Source organism: Pogona vitticeps, chromosome 1 (genome assembly GCF_051106095.1).
Source record: "Pogona vitticeps strain Pit_001003342236 chromosome 1, PviZW2.1, whole genome shotgun sequence".
NCBI lineage: Eukaryota > Metazoa > Chordata > Lepidosauria > Squamata > Agamidae > Pogona > Pogona vitticeps.
Window position 1 is genome coordinate 39,794,951 of NC_135783.1, and position 19,338 is coordinate 39,814,288.

General features: G+C 42.1%; 1 protein-coding gene across 1 annotated transcript; it reads right to left on the minus strand.

Annotated features, from left to right (window-relative positions):
- Positions 1-114: 114 nt before the first annotated feature.
- Positions 115-14,938, minus strand: LOC110078687 (ankyrin repeat domain-containing protein 9-like). Its single transcript, XM_078383015.1, has one exon. It carries the CDS (start codon positions 10,026-10,028, stop codon positions 9,135-9,137), a length of 894 nt encoding a protein of 297 aa, XP_078239141.1. The 5' UTR covers positions 10,029-14,938; the 3' UTR covers positions 115-9,134.
- Between the last annotated feature and the right edge of the window lie 4,400 nt (positions 14,939-19,338).

A 19,338-nucleotide genomic window follows, 5' to 3' on the forward strand; every position in this document is an offset into this window, starting at 1 on the left:
ATTAACACAACATTTCAAATATATATATATATATATATATATATAAACAAATAAATGCTACAAAAATCCAATTCAAATAGGTTTTTCTTTTCTTTTTTAAAGACACTACTCAGATTTATATTAGGAACTTTATTATGGTTCAGCATCATCTTTTAAAATAATTTCTGTAATCAAAGTAAGAGTATAGCCCATTTTTATTACATATTACAATCCTTATCTGCCAGCATGCAGAAGGTAAAATACAATCACACGGGTAAATATTCACTTTTTTGTAAAGCAGAAGAGAGAGAAAACTGAATGATAAAATATGGTTTTGCTTTATAAGAAAGCTACCTTCATTGACAGATTTAACAGGAGTTTTATTCAGTGAAATCCAGATTGTCTCAATTTAAACTTAAATGATGAACACTGGCTAGGAAGAGTTTGTAGCTGGAACAGAATATAAAAATCAGAATGTGAAGTGATGTGGCTTCATCAGCCATTAATTATGAGTGAGGAATCTCGAAGGAAAAATTGAACTTACATTTTTAATAGCATTTCCAAAACAACCACAACTCCTAGAGCCCTTAATATCAACAAACCACAGTTCAGTCCATTGAGGTGTGCAGAGCTGGGAAATCCTGGTGCAATTAGACAGGGAAACAGCTCACATTTTGGATCACTTGTGGCATGGTTCAATGTAAACTATTTCCTGTGATCACATGGCACATAGGAAATTGAGGACCTCCTCCCCCAGACCTTGATCTGTACTCAAGCTGGACCTTTTTGTAGAGCAGCAGAGCTACTGTTTATGGAGTGACGCTGGAGCAATGGGAGGGCTGCTTTAAGGGAGGTCACTCCCAGCAAAGAAACCTTTTTTCAGTGTGATCAACCAAAATCCCTTCTCATTTTCTGATTGTACCATTTGTTTCTTAAAGTTCTTAGGGTTCCCTGAAGCAGGGGATTGGCTTCTTCAGAGCATATTCTGAAGTTCACCACAAGGATTATTAAACTTTTTCTAACAAAACTGAAAGGAAGACCAATATTCTTATTTCCATACTGCAGATGGGGAGCTGAGTCCCAGCTTATGGGAAACAGCAGCGTGCTGAAAAGGATCTTCAGAGTTTACACATGACATGAGATTTGAGGTGGCTACCTTCTTGACCAAACTTCATTTTATCTGCCAGTGTATACTGCAACATGTAGGCACAACTTCTACTACAGAATGATCAAGGTGCCACCTGATGCAGAATCATTTCCCACCAGGATTAATTCCGTTAACAAGCTCTCTGGAGGGAAATGATCACATTTTCCTAAGCACCCAATAGGGGATTTTTCAGGGTTTGGGACTCGAGTTGCAGGATGCTGTCAAGTCATACTTAAGTTGCAACAGTCACTCAACTCAGACTTTACTCAGGATGTTTTTTTCAATGACTCAGACTTGACTCACGACTTGGAACCAACCCCTCCCCTTTTTTGGGGGGGGAGGAGCTTGTTTTTAATAGGGACTTGGGTTTGGAGTTCGGGACTTGGTACTAAAGAGGCGGACTTGACCTTGTAGCTTCTATTTTATATTATCTGTTGTTAGCCGCCCAGAGTAGTCAGTTGACTAGGTGGGCGGGGTATAAATTCAATAAATAAATAAATAAATAAATAAATAAATAAATAAATAAATAAATAAATAAATAAATAAATAAATAAATAAATAATTTGAGACTTGCTACTAAAGACTCAGACTTGGACCCAAAAACTTGCCAACATCCCTGGAAATTTGTGAATGCAGAAATGTGGAGTAACTACAACAGCTGTGAAATGCTGAAGGCAAGTGTGAGGATTTCATGCCCCCTGGCCCACACAAAATTGTTCTGGAATCCCTTTGGAAGGACACTGGGATGTACGTATGAATAGTCCACTCTTCTGATATGTTGCCAATGAGCTTCACATAAAGTAAAAGTCTGCTGAGATAACGACTTATCTACATGTTCTTTCTTCTTTTCTCTTCCCCTCTGCCTGAACAATTTGAATGTATGCTGCAAGAGCCTTTGGTTCCACACACATTTTATTTCATGATGATAATTAAAAAAAACCCACTACTCTGTTGTCATGCAAATGCAAGGATTCTCCCTGTACTAGAACCCAGCCCCCTGCAAGGAAAGTTCAGATAACTGGACAAAAAAGTGGTTGTTGAATGGAAGGCTTATCACTGAAAGTTGTCCATGGTGGAGTGATATTTAGCAAAACATTAACAAAACTAAATGCCATTGGACCTGAGGTAGAATTTGGCTGTAGAAATGCTTCATTCTGGTCAAGAAAAAAAGCAAGACATTAGACCATGGAACATCCATCCAAATCAGTGGCTCCCAAACAATGCTCAGAACTCTTTGTCATTGACCATACTGGCTAGATCTTTTGAGAGTTGAGTTACAACAACAACTATGTCCCCATTTAAATGCTTTAGGCAAGGACTCTGATCATTCCTGACTGTTGGCTGCAGCTAATGGAACTTGAGATCCAAAGCCTTTGGGGTACCACAAACTTATCTCTGCATTAAAGTACTGCTACTACAACAAACAAACTAGTTATAGGGGATGTGTTACAATCCTTGGTTTCTTTCCAGGATACTATGACTTACAGTGGACCCTCGACATACAGACGGCTCGACTTACAGACTTTTTGAGTTACAGACTTCTCTGGCCACCAAATTAAGTTCGACTTGCAGCCTGAGAATCGACCTACAGACCAGAAAAAAACCAAAATGGAACAAAAATGGAACAAAAACGGCTGGTTATGGGACTAATCGGTTTTCAATGCATTGTAGGTCAATGGAGACTCGACCTACAGACTTTTCGACCTGCAGCCACCGTTCCAATACGGATTAATTCCGTAAGTAGAGGGTCCACTGTAGTTCATACATAGTCTTACCAATGGTATGCCAGAGAGGAATGAATAACATTGTATTTCTAACACTCAATGCGATGCAGTCATACATGCTGGAAGGAGCCAATCAGTCTATGCATTTCCGTGGATGACAGAATCACTTGCATCTATAGCAGTGCTATGTCACAGAAACAGAGGCTGGGCATGACCCGGATCTCTGATTCTTAATGAGCAATCCATCTACTAGGTTACAGCAGCTGAAATCCTGTTGTTTAGTGTAGTAAGTCAGAACTAGAGTAGACCCACTGAATTAGTAGAGATTAGATGGGTCAACTCCTCCATAAACTCCACTGATTCAATGGGCCTATTTTAGATGAGACTTATTACGCTAAACAACAGAACATCAGCCAATATGTAGTAAAGACACCAATACCATTACGACCAATGAGCTGGCAAAACCAATTGGATGACATTTTAACTGTCATGGCTCCGTCTTATGTAATCGCAGGACTGAAGTCCATAGAATTTTCTGACATAAATCAAGAAGGGTGCTTTAAAGTTCTCTAGCAGAGAATGCAATGTGTTGCATGGAGCTGTGACAATTAAAGTTGGCTGCAGCTAATGGGACTTGAGAGTAGTGTAGTGTAGATACTGTGTAGTATAGATACTCTGCTGAGGTGGGGAGTTTCAGATTATGGTCTGTTTCATGTGGACTGAAAAGCTGCTGCAAAGAGAGACTGAAAGAGAGAAATAGAGAGAGTGTGTTATACAATTTTGCAGTATGTTAAACTGCACCAATATTTGGCCTTGGCCTCTCCCACTACTAACTCTGTGTTCCAACCAGTTTTTCTTGTGGCTCAACAGCTTTTCAGAAGACTAAGGCTTTGATACATATTTTGCCAAGTCGATGCTACTAGTATTGTGTATGTGTCATAACTGGCAAAGGAGTGGAAGATAAGGCATCAGAAACAAGTTATCAGTAACAACGGGCAGTACTGCGAAGGATTACAGAGAGGCAGAACACATTTCTGAAACTAGCCCTTTGCTCCTGTTGTGGGAAGACTGCAACATGCACTAGATTAAGGAGACTTTCTTTCTTTACTACCATTAATGTGTTAATGCTACAATTACATATATATGTGTATTTGCAGGTATGTATTGTCCAACACTGTGCCTCCATTTCTAGCCATGTTTAAAGCCTACCTTGGATTACGGAACTTGCAGGTATGCATTCAATGTCAGCTTCATGTGTAGATATTATTAAATTATGTAATGTTTAACTCTATGCTCTGAAAACTATTGTTTGCTGATTTTTGCTCATCAGCATGCTGTAAACTTCACAGGAGAAGGCAAAGATATTAGTCAGATAATAGCCCTTGAAATGGTTTATTGCCTCCGCTCTGCAAATCTTTGTACCACCAAAATATGTAGCAGATTATTATTATTTTTTGCTTTCCCGTCCCCACTTTGGGCAATTCACACTCTGTTTTGGGTTCTCAGCTCACATATACAGGATCATGAAGTTCTTTCTTACTTTCTTTTGAGGGAAAGATCCTTGAATGGCTTGTCTCTCATTTAAATCACCACTGTCTCACAGATTATAATAAATATCGAATCTAACAGTGCTACAATGTTCCTTTATTCAGAAGACCTTGGGGTGGGGAATCTGTAGTTCCGCAAATGTTGTTGAATTGCAACTCTCATCACCTGGAGTCTAACCAGTGTGGCTACCAGCCAGTTTTGATGGGAGTTGCTGTCCAGGAACATCTGGGAAGCCACAGACACTGCATTTCTGGTTTTGACTTCTTGCTCTGCCAGCTGTGGAGAGCAAGGCTCAACTAAAGTTATTAGAAAGAATTTTTCTCTTTGATCAGTTTTGAACATAGGCATCACCACAGACTGACTAAAAATGTCTGATGGCCAATAGCGGTCTTCACTATGTCTTGAAAGTGGGGCTTAGGGAGCAGTTAGTTGTGGTTTCAGAGGCGACCATCTCAACTCACAGTTTCAGGGTGAGAAGCCCCCTCTCTGCATGGAAAATGAGTCATCAATCCCTGAAACTGTTATACATGGTTCCTGTGGGCCTAAGAGTACCATCCTTTGAGGCTCCTTTCTATGGTCTTTGTGCCAAGAATCCATCCTGCATCCCAAAAATTAAATCCTGGACATTTAATGTTACCTTCATACAATCCTTTATATTCTAAACAAATTTGCTGCAGTTTAGTTCGTCTGAGGGATTTTCCTGCCTTTAAAATTGTATGAAAAATGGCAAAGAGAATATATCCATCCTCTTCTGCAGTTACTCAACAGTGCCTCTCACTGGATCCTAGTTAATTAGTATTGTCTTTATGTTCACGCCATGGTGACGTAATCTTTCCCCTGATGATATCCAAAACAGAAACTGCAATTTCAGAAATGAAAGGAATACCAGCAAAGTCTTTCCCCTTCATATTCAAATTGGTGACGTCTCCGAGGCTGGAGACCAGTCCCAGCAACCTCCCTGTCGTTCCATCAATCTGACACATACAGAATGGGACACAGCTTCTGTTTCTCACCTTATTTGACTCTTGACTGCATTTAAGCAACTTAAATCAATTTAGATTTTACCATTTCACAGGGTAAAATTGATTTATATGTCCTGCAAAGCAAGTCCCCCTCCCCAGCTGTCTGGCAGGGGCTTTTAAAAATACTTCACTCCTAAAATCAATTACATTTGATGCAGTTTTGTGGATGTGAACACGGCTGTCGTTTTAATTTGTGCTTATGTGGATTTTGGGTGGCACTGCATCACTTCCTCAATACATTCCACATTATAACCACCTACCCTATTCTCTCCATTCGGCTGATGAAGGAGCTGGCGGAGCAGCAGAAGACCAGTGGTGCAGAGTGAGCATACCTGAATATGGAGGACAGTTCACACAACAGGAGCATCGCCCAAAAAAGCCTCCCAACCCATTCTCTCTCTTTTTTTTTAATCATTAACCAGCTGGGGTCACCTCTCCAGTGTTTTCCCCCGTGGTTTCAAGTGATTATTATGACACCAGAAGGTACCTCCTAGACACTCAATTTATCAATGCTTTTTAAAAAAAGAAAAGAAAATCAAAATCTTTAAGAACAATGTGTTCCTAAAACAGAAAGGAAATTATTCCGTTTCAGCAGTGTAGATGCAAAAACCAGTTTAGATCACCAAAAATAAATTCATTTCCATTTGTTGCATGTGGACACAGCCACATGTTTAAATACCATGTGACCTGAACCGGATTTTTAAAAAGTATGAACAGAAATTGGTCCATATTGCCTGTATGACTCCAACCTCTGAAGACTGATTTAAAGCTGTGGCTGGCGATGGCTAGGAATGTTCAACAAGACTCGCTATAAGAATTTTCTGCAAAACTCTCTTAACAGTAATCACTCCCATTAGCCCTTCAACTAGCAGAGAAGAAAAACAACTCTGAATTATGAGGATAGACTGCAGATTTAGCAGCTGGTGTAGTTTAGGGGATTCTTCATAAGTGTTGTCTGCTGTGGTTGTGACAGTCTCTGGAACAATCCCATTCAACTAGAGCAATGCCTTTTAGAAAACAGAACACTTGGCCACCCTAACAGGGGAACATCTCACTGACTCCAGAAGGTCACATTCTATTCTTTTAGATGCACAAGAGTGCTGTAAACAAGTGCAGAGGTAAGTAGAGGAAGAACACTAGGATAGTGTCCTTGACATGCCTTGTATATTCCAGATGATCAGTAACTGAATCTGCAGAGATAGTGTCAACTGGAAGATACTAGTGGGATAGGACTGCTGATAGGCATTGCTTAGCTAAGCTATGCAAGTGGCCAGAAGAATAAACTGGGATGAGAACAAAGAGAGAGCAGCAGCGTGACTACAGGCAGACACAGCAATTAATTCAACACTTTGCTTGCGAAGTAGACTGTCATTATTGTTTCATGCCGTCAAGTCACCTCTGACTTATTGCAATCTATGAATGAGTGATCCCCAAAATGTTCTGTTCTCAGCAGCCCTGCTCAGCTCTTGTAAACTCAAAGCTGTGGTTCTTTGATGGTCAATCCATCTCATATCTGGCCTTCCTCTTTTCCTGCCAACCTCAACTTTTTCCAGCAAAGACTGGCATAAGCTCATAGAATATTTGAGCTGGAAAGCACTTCAAGGCCATCAAGTCTTACTCCCTGCTGAAGCAGGAAGATATATTCAGTATTCATTTCATGTATTCTCTGACATGATCTCCTCCTTTAAGAGGAGGAGACAAACATGTGGCCCTCCCACCTTTCCTCCAGTGATGTACACCAGTGGTTCTTAACCTTTGTTACTCAGGCGTTTTTGAACTGCAACTCCCAGAAACCCCAGCCAGCAGAGCTGATGGTGAAGGCTTCTGGGAGTTGCAGTCCAAAAACATCTGAGTAACAAAGGTTAAGAACCAGTGATATACACCAAGATGATGTACATGGTTGTTCTTCCTGCTTTATACTCATAACAATAAAAGAAAGAAAAACGTGAGTGGCTTAAGATCACCCACTTAAAATCATGACTCATTGGGGACTTGAACCTCAACTTCCCACATGGGAGTCCAAGATTCTACATGTGACACCACACAAAGCCTCTTCAGCTTCCACCAACTCCTATGAACCCTAGCCATCATAGCCAATGCAAAGGGAACTGCAGTCTGACAACATCTGGCGGAGGGGGGAGGAACTCACACACTGTCCATCACTTCTCTAAGGCACTGCACCTCATTTTAGAGTTACCACTGCTGCCTGTGTGATCCAGTTTTCTGATTACACTCCATCTTTCATCGCTTCCTGGAAAGTGTGGAAATTCATTTTCCTCCATTCATCCTTGTAGTGACAAGAAAATGTAGATCGCTGAGTACTAGGCAGTGGTTAAGTGCTTATTATGACAGTTCCCAAAGCTAGTTCTCTTTCCCCACAAAAAGAGCCCAAAGATGCAGGCCACTGTTGGATTAATACCAACATGTGATTTTTAGCACTTTTTTTCCTCCCCACCAGGATGCACAGCTTTTGTAAAGCTAATAGCCCTTAATTGATTGCCCGGGATCAAACCACCTACAACTGTTTTATACTACAAGGACAGCATAAATCAATGGTTTTGGGAAAACCCGTTTCTTCCCCAGCTACTATTTGAATTGTAGCTAAGCTTAGGATAGCTACTAAGGAGTGTGGCAAATGGTGTTATTGTCTCTGCTGATCACAAGTAATCACTACATCTACTGATTCTTGAGTTGGATCGTGCACTGGAGAAAGACAGGCTATAAATGAAATAAATAAAATACCAGCAAACAAGGCAGCCTCTTTTCAATTCTGAAACTAAGACCCCATGAAGGGAGGGGAACTCAGAGTGGGGACAATGATTTCCATTTTTTTTCAGCTGTCAGAAGGAGAGGAAACACCCTTTCCAATGCACACAGCTTTAAAAAGCAATCTAAGCAGTGTTGATGTCCAGGAGACAGGGCCTTTCAAACCTTCCAAAAGAACCATTCCAGCCAGTGGTTACTTAAGAGGCCCAACCCTTTAAAGAAATGACACAGCAGAAATCTGCAGCCAAAGGGGTTCCTTGCAGTACCCAGGGCTGTGGCATTAAAAAAAAATGAAAAGAACAGATCAAGAGTGCTGGTACATTATGTGGCAGTTGAACCCTACCCCATGCTACAATGATAGCACAGTGATCTGATAGAAGCCCGAGGCTGCAGTCTTGCACATCATGCTGTCTGCATCTCAGTTGGGAGATAAGCAGGCAAACTATGAGCAGAATTGGAATTCAAGTCCATACAAATGCCCACCGGATAGATTGCCCTTTAAAAAAGAAAACCTGGATAGTTTTCTGCTACATGGATTTCCATGGGCAACATGTAGATCAGAAACCTTTTAATGTTTCACATGCATGAAACAAAACGGGTAAGGGTCCCCACCCTTTTGAAAGTGCTGTGCTTGCAATCCATAATACATACATATATTTTTAATATATATTTAACAATCACAGTTAATAAAATATGTTAACAGTTAGGATTTTCAATGACACCGGAGGCAGGGGAGGGGGGGAATTGCCCAGATTTCATTAAAAACACAGTTGCAGGTGGGTAGTAAATTCTCACAAGGCATCACTCTTTGTTTAACTTACTGGAGAGTAGTCCCACCAAGAACTAGCAAGATTATACTTGGGTTTTGGTTTGCAGCCTGAAGCACCCCTGAAAATCCCATTTAACAAGTTACATTTGAATTTGATGTTTAAAAAAGCAAATAAAAGATTACGGAGAAACATTTACCATATTTTTAGTCGATGGCATTTTGCTCAACCCAGGTAAGGGTTTTAATGCCTGAGGTATCGGTAGCTCCTGGATGCTTTTAGGGAAATGGGAGGGGGGCAGAGTCCGGAGGATGGTTTGCATAGCTTGAAGGTATAAAGATGGAGGCACCTTCCCCACCAGGCTGTTGAACTTGTCCTCTCCGAGCAGAAGCGTCCAGTGCTCGGGATGCTTCTGTAGCACTTTCTGCATCTTGAACCGTGGGTTAGGCATGAACAGCAAGAGGTAATCGAGGCAGAGCTTTTTCGATGCCACGTTGACTTTGGAATCCCACATCTGCTCCAGGATGACATCCAGTGGGGTGAGCCCTTTGCTGTCTTCGATCAGAGGAGAGGCCCCATTGCCTAGGAGGATGAGGACAGTCTCTGACCTCAGAAGCTCGCAGGCGAGATGCAGTGGAGTCTTCCCATCTTCTAAGTGAAAACAGCCAGTCCTGTTGATGTAAGAGTTCAGGCTGGGCAGCTTGTGTGCGATGCTGATGATCAGCCCCAATATGTCTCTCCTGTCATAGGTGACGGCCATGGCCAAGTGAGGAGCCGAAGATGGACAATAGCAGAAATGATCTCCGGGGACTTTGAGAGCCTCCTCCGGAAAATGAGACAGCAGATACTGGGCATACGGTAGGTGATTGTGCACCACAGCATATAGCAGTGCTTCTGAAGGTGAATACGTCCTCTGGCTGGCATCTTCTTCCCAATAAAAATACTCCATAGTCCTCATGTCCTCCAGCATCCACACAGGCTTGTGATCCCGGACAGCCTGGTAGAACATATAAGATAGGAACTTGCAGTGCCGGCTCTGGGCATCCTGTAAACTGGCCTGGTTGCTGCTGGCCATGTCTCAAAGACCGATCAACGAGGGAGCCTTGTGTGCAGAATGGAGTCTTTCCTGCAGCAGATGCAGGCGGAGATTCCGTTGGAACGCTGATTCCTAAAAGCTGCTGCAACCTTCAGACCGTCTTTGCACACAGCAGCCTGGACTGCACTCGCCAGAAAGCATCGCTCTCCTCTCTGACAGGCTGTTCATCTCTACCCATTCATTGTTTTCCCTTTCGCACTGCGTTGGCTTTGTTGAGGTAAGCACAACCCCACCAGCTCGGTTAACTATTGCCAGACAAGCCGGCAGCAGTAAATGTAATCACTTCTGTGCAGGGTATGTAGGTGCCTGGAATACTGATAAGCTCTGATTTTTCATAAGTGAAGAGAGAGCTATCTAGAGGGGACTATAATTAGCTTTGCAAGACAAGCAATTCCATGCCTGCTGCCTGGATCCAATCAGATAGACATTTTGCTATGATAAATATTATGATAGAGCCTCATGGCTTGGCCATGCATCTTAATGTTTCAGTGCTCCCAGTATGGTAGGGAAATGTGCATGATGCTGTCCCTCAGTGACAGTCCAATGTATGGAAACATAAGCTCTGTTCTTCACCTGACAGATGACTGCCTCACAGAATCAAATGATCATGAGGGGATGTGTATTCCCCACCATTAACTGCTTAATCTAACAGTGGGAGTTCCTCAGAAGTATGTGCCTGAGGAATCATAGTAGTAACTAAACCTGGGTTTTCCTTCAAGGACCAACTGCTGGATAGTTCAGTGGTTTAGCCAGCCAGATGTTGGGAGGTCGATTCCTGTGCCTCCTTGACAGGAGTTGGACTCAATGATCCATAGGATCCCTTCCAGGTCTGCAGATTTAAGATTATTTTGTTGTTAAGCAAAACATACTAAATGGATCATACATAGTGGGGGAAATCCCATGCTATGACAAACAGGGAAGCACTTACGTAAAATTCATTCATTTATTCAGGCATCATCTAATTTGCCCTTTGATTCCAAGATGTCGGACCACAGCCATGGGTCTGAGACAACTCTAGTAAGCTCTATAAAAGTGGGTAGGGAGATAGTTTAAAACAAATCATTCTGTTACTGGGATGGCACAGTTTTATGAGGAATATACCATTTACCCTTCCTGTTGTTTGATCTATTCACATTTGACTCCCTAATACCCAAGATTCTCTTCTTCTTCTTCTTCTTCTTCTTCTTCTTCTTCTTCTTCTTCTTCTTCTTCTTCTTCTTCTTCTTCTTCTTCTTCTTCTTCTACTACTACTACTACTACTACTACTACTACTACTACTACTACTACTACTACTACTACTGGTCCAGAATCCTGTATGATATACCAATAACTCAGTGGTTTAGGCTTCTGGCTAAGGAGCCAGAGGTTGGGAGTTTGATTCCCTACTGTGCTTCCTTGACAGGGTCTGGATTCGATGACCTATAGGGTCCCTTCCAGCTCTGCAGTTCTAAGATGATGATGATGATGATGATGATGAGTAGCAGCAGCAGCAACAATGGTAGTAGCAGTACTACTACCAACCCTGAGGGTGTTAGGTGGGAATGTTTTTCACTATTTGTTCTAGGAAATATACTGTACAGTGTTCAGATAATTAGATAAAGAGTGTTATTTTGCTATGTTAGTGTGCAAAGGGAATTACCATTGTTATGTTTTTATGTAACTGCTTATGATTGTTGAAATGTTTAGAGCTATTATTGTGGATGTTTTTATAACAGTTCAATCCTTCAAAACAACCTCCAGTTTATTAACATTCAGGATGTGCTTTTTAATGTAAAGCTTGACATCTTTTTCCCTGTTAACAGACATGATATTTCATAGCAATCCTGGGACATTTCCTAATGTTTTGAATTGTGGATACAGAAACACAATATCGCATATTCATAAACTGTGTGTGGGTTTTTTTTTAAGGATTGAGTTCCCTGAATTTTTAAAAACAGAAGGTTACATATCCATGCATGACACACATATTCCAAGCAGCAGCTTCCCTTACATACAAGTACTCAGTGCTTGAACTTCCCAGGAGACGAACACATGTTTTGTAATGTGGTTATTGGGTGGTGTCTGTTTGCAAACCAAGAACAGCTGGGATATATATTAAAGGACTATTTTGGACTTAAGCTCTCTAGTTTTTCACATCAAACAAGTAAAACAAACATAATCTTCAACAATTCCTAATTTGATTGGGCTAGATCTGTCAGTGAGCTGCATTTCACAAAAGCTGAAATCAAATAAAATGCTTAGCTGTTCAGGTGCCACAAAACTGTGTGTGGGTGTGGATGTGTGTTTACATCTTAGACACAAATCTAATTTTCATTTTTTTTTTTTTAGACCAGAGTGTAGATGTTTAGAATAAAATGATTTTTCCCCTTGAACACAGATTCTGGAAACTTGAAGTCTGCCTGACTTTGCCTTCAGCAAATGAAATCAGCAGTGCACATGAAACTTGTTTTCTGTTCCACCATTTTTGTAGGGGATAGGATTTGCATTAGCAATCATCCTTAACATCATCAGGTCCTTTCACGAGGGAATGAAAGCACTGTAGTTTTTGATGGCTCAACATCAGATCCCTTTGACATCCGAAGCAGAGTGAAACAGGGCTGTGTCCTTGCACTAACCCTTTTTGGGATCTTTTTTGCTGTCATGCTGAAGCACGCCTTTGGAATTGCAACAGAAGGTGTCTATCTCCGGACTAGATCAGATAGAAAACTCTTTAATCTCTCTAGATTGAGAGCGAAGACCAAAGTCCAACTGAAATGCAGGACTTCCTCTTCGCTGATGATGTAGCCATTGTTGTCCACTCTGCTGAAGACCTCCAACAACTCATGAATCGTTTTAACAAGGCCTGCCAAGACTTTGGACTAACAATCAGCCTGAAGAAAACACAAGTCATGGGCCAGGGCATGGACTCACCTCCCTCTATTACCATCTCCATGCAAGAAATGGAGGTTGTTCATGAATTTGTGTACCTTGGCTCAATGATCTCTGACACTCTCTCTAGATGTCGAGCTGGATAAACGCATTGGCAAAGCAGCTACCATGTTCTCTAGATTCACAAAGAGAGTATGGCTTAATAAGAAGCTGATGACATATACCAAAATCCAGGTCTACACAGCCTCTGTCCTGAGCACACTCCTGTACTGCCGTGAGTCCTGGACCCTTTGTGCACGACAGGAGAGGAAGCTGAATACCTTCCTTATACGTTGCCTCTGACGCATGTTTGGTATCACCTGGCAGGACAAAGTTCCAAATAGAGTAGTCCTAGATCAAGCTGGAATTTTTAGCATGTGTACATTACTGAAACAGTGACATCTACGTTGGCTTGGGCATGTTGTGAGAATGGTCGGATTCCAAAAGATCTCCTGTATGGAGAATTAGTGCAGGGAAATCGCCCCAGAGGGAGACCACAGCTGCTATAGAAGGATATCTGCAAGCAGGATCTGAAGGCCTTAGGAATGGACCTCAGCAGATGGGAAACCCTGACATCTGAGAGCACGTTACCATACTCTTTCGAGACTGAAGGATGCCTAACTAAGGATTTGCATTACTTTTAGCATCAAAAGCCACAGTGAGTGTTGTGGCATCTTAAAGGCTAAAACATGTGTTGATCTTTCCTAGTGTGTAGTTCACTTCAAGGCACTAAGTAAGTATTATGCAAGGGCACACACCTAAGCAGAGGGTAGCCATACCAGTGTGCTGCATTAAAAACAGGCAAGAGTCTTGCAGTAACTTGAAGATGACTGTTTCATTTAGAACTCACTTTCCTGGAATGCAGCCCCTTTCCTTGCATGTACCTGATTAAATGGCCCACTCAGCGAAACCATTGCTGATTCAATTCTTTTTAAAACCTCTGGTTTATGAATGTGGGATATTCTGCATCTGTACACACTATTCAAAAATCCAGGAAATGGCCCAGTATTGCTGCACAATATCATGCCACGTTGTCAGAGGGAAAAAGGATGCCAAACTTTACTTAGCAAAGGGCAGCCTGAATGTTGACAATATCAATGGCAGGTGTCGATGGTCTACATGATACCCTCTTCTGTTCACTATCATTCACAAAGTGACACCATGCAAGGGAAAATCCCAGAAGCTGACTCCTTTTTTTCATCAGTTCACCACTTCTCACCCAAACACTAAGCAATTGTCAGGCCTGTTTTTCAACAAGTGAGCAGAAGAGGGTATCTGTTTGCATACAAAATAATCAGAATTAAAAATATGCATGACAGTTATATTGGGAAATGGCTGTTTATAATTGACTCTTGAAAGTGCCCAGCGTAGGGGCTGCACGAATCGCCAGAGGAAGGTTATTCCAGAGGCGAGGAGCCACCGCCAAGAAGGCCCGGTTTCGTATCCTTTCCTTCCGGGCCTCCCGCGGCGTCAGGCTCCTCAGCCTCACCTCCTGGCTCGTGCGGGTGATCCGAGTAGATCTAGGTGGGAGTAGGCGTTCCGCCAAGTATCGAGGTCCTAAACCGTTTAGGGCCTTATATGTAAGTATTAACACTTTGAAGTCAATGCGGAAACGGATGGGCAGCCAGTGCAGCATGGCCAGAGTAGGAGAGATCTGTTGGTATTTCCTCACTCCAGTGAGGAGTCTGGCTGCTGCATTCTGCACCGCTCCAACTGGTGGAAAAAACCAGGTCCAATGTGTGACCACCCACGTGGGTGGGGCCGTTGACATGTTGGGACATGTTCAAGGAAGCCATGGTTTCCAGGAACTCAAGAGCTGGCCCAGTAGCCTCTGCCCCCGCATGCACGTTGAAATCGCCCAAGACCAAAACCCTCGGGGATCCCAACAATGCCGCGGAGACAGAGTCGGCCACCTCCAGAAGGGAAGTGGCTGGGCCGCAGGGGGCACGGTAGCCCAGCAAAATCCCAATTCCATCCCTGGCCCCTATTGACACGTGAAGTGCCTCTAGACCCGGCTTTACCACCGAGGAACGCCTGGTAACCTGTAAGCTGGATTTGTAAACAATGGCTACTCCCCCCCACCCCTCCAGGCTACCCTGATGCTGGATGGCATGACCGGGCGGACAGACCAGGGCCAAGGGAGGACCAGCCTCCCCGGTAATCCACGTCTCTGTTATGCATGCCAGGTCTGCATCCTCCTCCAGGATAAGGTCGTGTATTACCTGGGCCTTATTGGACACAGACCTGCCATTCAACAGCATCAGGGATACAAAAAAAATCCCAATAACAATGCCCCATAGAAAACTTAAATTAAAAGTGAATAAATAAAAATTAATAATAAATAATTAAAAATATGAAACACCCAAGTGCTAACCCCCACATAAAGTCCACATCGATCCTCCTCTGCCTCGTGACATTGTCCTTCCGACTTTTGCCCAATTTGATGTTGCTTTTGGGCTTAATAAAACTGATGTTAACTGCAATAGAGGTGTTGGAGTGAAGATGTTAATCGCAGGGTATAGGGTCCAGAGAAATAAGGTCCGGGTTAACAGTGACACAGATCCTGGCGTTTCTCCTTCCCTTCCCTGGAGGGAGGGTAAGGCGAGAATGTATTTAGACCAGGAAGTGCAGGCTAAGCAGTACGTTCCTAGGATGGGGGCCGACGCTGAAGAATCTAACATGGCGACCACCCAGCCGAGACCACAATAGGTAGCACTTTCTTCTTCTTACAGCCCAGATCTATTCACACTCCCACAGTGGTGGTGTGAACTCTGCTGGATACTTTCTCATCAACGGGAGTTGCATGCAGTTTGCTGCTCCTCTGAGGCAGGGGATTCACTCCACTTTATGGAGTGTGTACATTCTGAAAGCACATGTATGAATTCAGACATTTTGAGAAACATTACAAGGGATCTTTGAACCACGGCAATGATGTGTCTTGACACAGATTGGGCTGGGTATATTGTATTCACATAAGAGTTATTCCACTTGGGAGATATACTGAACACATATTAAAATATACAAAATAGCTGCATTGGGGAAATAGGGAAAAATATAGTTTATTATCAGGCATCCTTCAGTCTCGAAAGACTGTGGTAACGTGCTCTAAATAGACGACTTTGAACAGTGTTTAGTGCAGCTCAGAAGGCCAATTCAAGAGTGACAATCTCTTCCGCACTGAAGACAAATAGAACCTGTCCCTATACCTAAAGTATAGTAAAGTGGCATAAATAGCACAATTGTTTCAGAAATATTATGGGGAAATAGCAACCCAATGGAAGTAAGGCTCATAAAGAATGAGAGGGCTGTTGCTTGGAGAAGGGTGGTATTTTACAAGGATTTCCTACCACAATCAGCTCTTTCATTGAGAAGTATTGATTTAATTTCTCATTGCTTGCACTATTTACATATCACTAATTCTGAGGTGATTATATTTTCAATGATTCCTCCAAGCCTTAGAATTTTCTTTCAAGAGTAACTAGGTGGGATTCTTCCCTATTGTCTTTCAGTCTTGCTTTGGAAAGTCATCAGTCCCTGCAGAAGGGACTAATGAAAAATACCTATACATATGAATGGGATACATCAGTGCCACAGCTGGTTTTGTCTACATGGTTATACACAGGAAACAAATTATGCACAAAGTGCCCCGTCCTGCAAAAGAAAACTCACTCATCAGTCACAGGAAGAAATGGTCTAAGTTCTCCAAGTTTAGTAGAAGGGCACTTCTGAAACATGTCAAATTGAATGGTTCCAAAAACCAGCAGGAAGATCATTAACAAATGGATGATGACTGGGGAGCATGTGGCTCACTCACTAAAACAAGGCTCTGTCTTCTGATTTGCTTCTGGGCCCAATTCAAAGTGTAGGTGATGATCTTTAAAATGCTTAGTAATTAAGATCCACACACCCCCAAGCTATGACAAGCTATATTTCAATATGAGTTTTTGTGGCATCAGTCATGTCAGACTAAAATCAGATTGCCCGTTTATAATCTTGCAGACCTGGTTAATCTTTTCTGACGGTCAATATATAGCCAGACAATAGAATGGTTTAGGCTTAGGGGGCTCACTGGGTGCCTGCCTGCATGATGTCGGAAGGTGCCTTGGTTTTGTTGTCAAGATGCCAATTCAGCTTCAGCTAATCCTGACCCTATTTATTTATTTATTTGATTTACAGTTCCTGTAAACTCAAGGCTGTGGCTTATTTTATGAAGCCGATCTATCTCATATTTTTGTTCTTCTTCTTTTTCTGCAGTCTTCAGCTTTTTCCAGCATTACTGTCTTTTCCAGTGAGTTCTGCCTTCTAATGATCTGCCCAAAGTATGACAACCTCAGCTGCTTCCAGAAAAAGTTCAGTTGACTTGGTGTGGGGCCCACCTGTCTGCCTTTCTGGCAGTCCAGAGTATCCACAAAGCTTTCCTCCAGCACTGTATTTCAAAGAAATCATTTTTTTCCCTGTCAGGTGCAGTTTTCACACCCATACATAGTAACTGGGATCAAATCAAGCCTGAAATACCCATGGAGGCAAAAATGATGAAAGTGAGGTTTTCCTACTTTTGAGACAGAATGAGAAGATAGGATTCACTGGAAAAGACAATAATGTTGGGAAAGGCTGAATGCAGCAGGAAAAGAGGAGGACTAAATTACAAGATAGGTGGACTCCCTGAAGAAACCACAGGCTTGTTTGCAAGAAACAGATGAAAAAAACAGATGCGCAGTTTGTGGGTGTTCCTAGATTCATCTCTTGAGCCTGGCCAGATCTCGGCAGTGGCCAGGAATGCATTTGTACAATTAAAACAACTAAAACACCAGCTATGTCCATTTTTTAAGGGATCTAGCCACTGTAACACATGCCCTAGTTACTTTCCAGCTGGATTACTATAACACATTCTATGCGGGGGTGCCAATGGAACATGTCAGGAAACTTCCAACAGGTCCAAAATGCAGGAGCCAGATTGCTGGGGCTGGTTACAGGGATTACACAGTCCCTGTTACAGCAGCTTCACTGGCTTCCAATCAGCTTCTGGGCACAATTCAAAGTGTTGGTTTTAACCTATAAAGCCCTAAATGGCCTGGGCCTAAGCTATCTCAAAGACCGTATCTCCCACTATGAATCAGCTTGGGTGTTGAGATTATCAGAACAGACCTTTTTTTTTTTTTTTGGTCCCATCACTTTCACTGATGTGTCTGGTGGGGACACAGAAGTCTTCTCTGTTGCTGTTCCCAGAATTTGGAACTCTCTTCCACAGGAGGCCAGGCTGGTCCATCTTTGCTGCCCTTCTGAAAGCAGGCAAAGACCTTTCTCTTCAGGAAAGCCCTTCTACATTAACTAGCTACCAGTGTATGTGCGTGCATGTTTTTAATGGATGATTATGCATTACTGCTTTGACTGGATCTTTAGTACTATTTGTTTTCCATTTTTGTATTTTCCATTTCTCAAAGTGGCATTTTAAGCGGTATTTGTATTCTTAGGGTTCTTAGCTCTAATTTTGTATTTTAATAATATGATGCCTCTTTAATAACTGTTCTTAGCTTCAAATCCTGTATTTAATGAAATACTATTTTTAATGATGTCAATCACCAATGTATATTCATTATTTCCAACTTCAAATACAGTGGGGTCTTGACTTGAGAACTTAATCCGTATTGGAAGGCGGTTCTCAAGTCAAAAAGTTATCAGGTCAAATCTGCATTTCCCATAGGAATGCATTGAAAACCATTTGATCCGTATCTGCTCTTTTCCGTCCATAGAAACTAATGGGAAGCTGCTATTCTGCCTTCGACCACTAGAGGGGGATATTTTGTTTCTTTTTTTCTTAGGTCAAGAAAGGTTCAGGGAAGGCAGGGAAAAGACAGTCCAGGCAGTACAGTACCAGGCAGTCCGAAGACTGTCTCCCAATCCACTCTCTAAACGCTGGGAGGAGTGAGGAAGCAGACAGGCACCCTTTTCACTGGCCAACAGTTAACTGAAAGTTCAAATTTTGCACTTTCCCTGCCTCCCACGTGGTTTTTTTTCAGTTCTTAACTCAAATCTAAGTATGTAAGTCAAGTCCATATTTTCCTATGAGAGCAGTTCTTAAGTCAAAATGTTCTTAACTCAAGCCGTTCTTAAGTCAAGACCCCACTGTATTGTCTTTCAATGTTGTAAGCTACCATGGGTCCTTTTCAAGGAGAAATGCAGGGCAAATATATTATTTATTTATTTAAACAAACAAACAAACAAGAGTAGAGCGGGGCTGTTGAGGACAGGATATGCTGGAGTTCTCTCATTCATAGGGTTGCTATAAGTTGGAGGTGACTTAACAGCAAATAACGACAACTCCAATAAACTCAAAGGAAATAATATTTGAAGAATATTTTAAAAATGTAAAGCATAGAGTTGG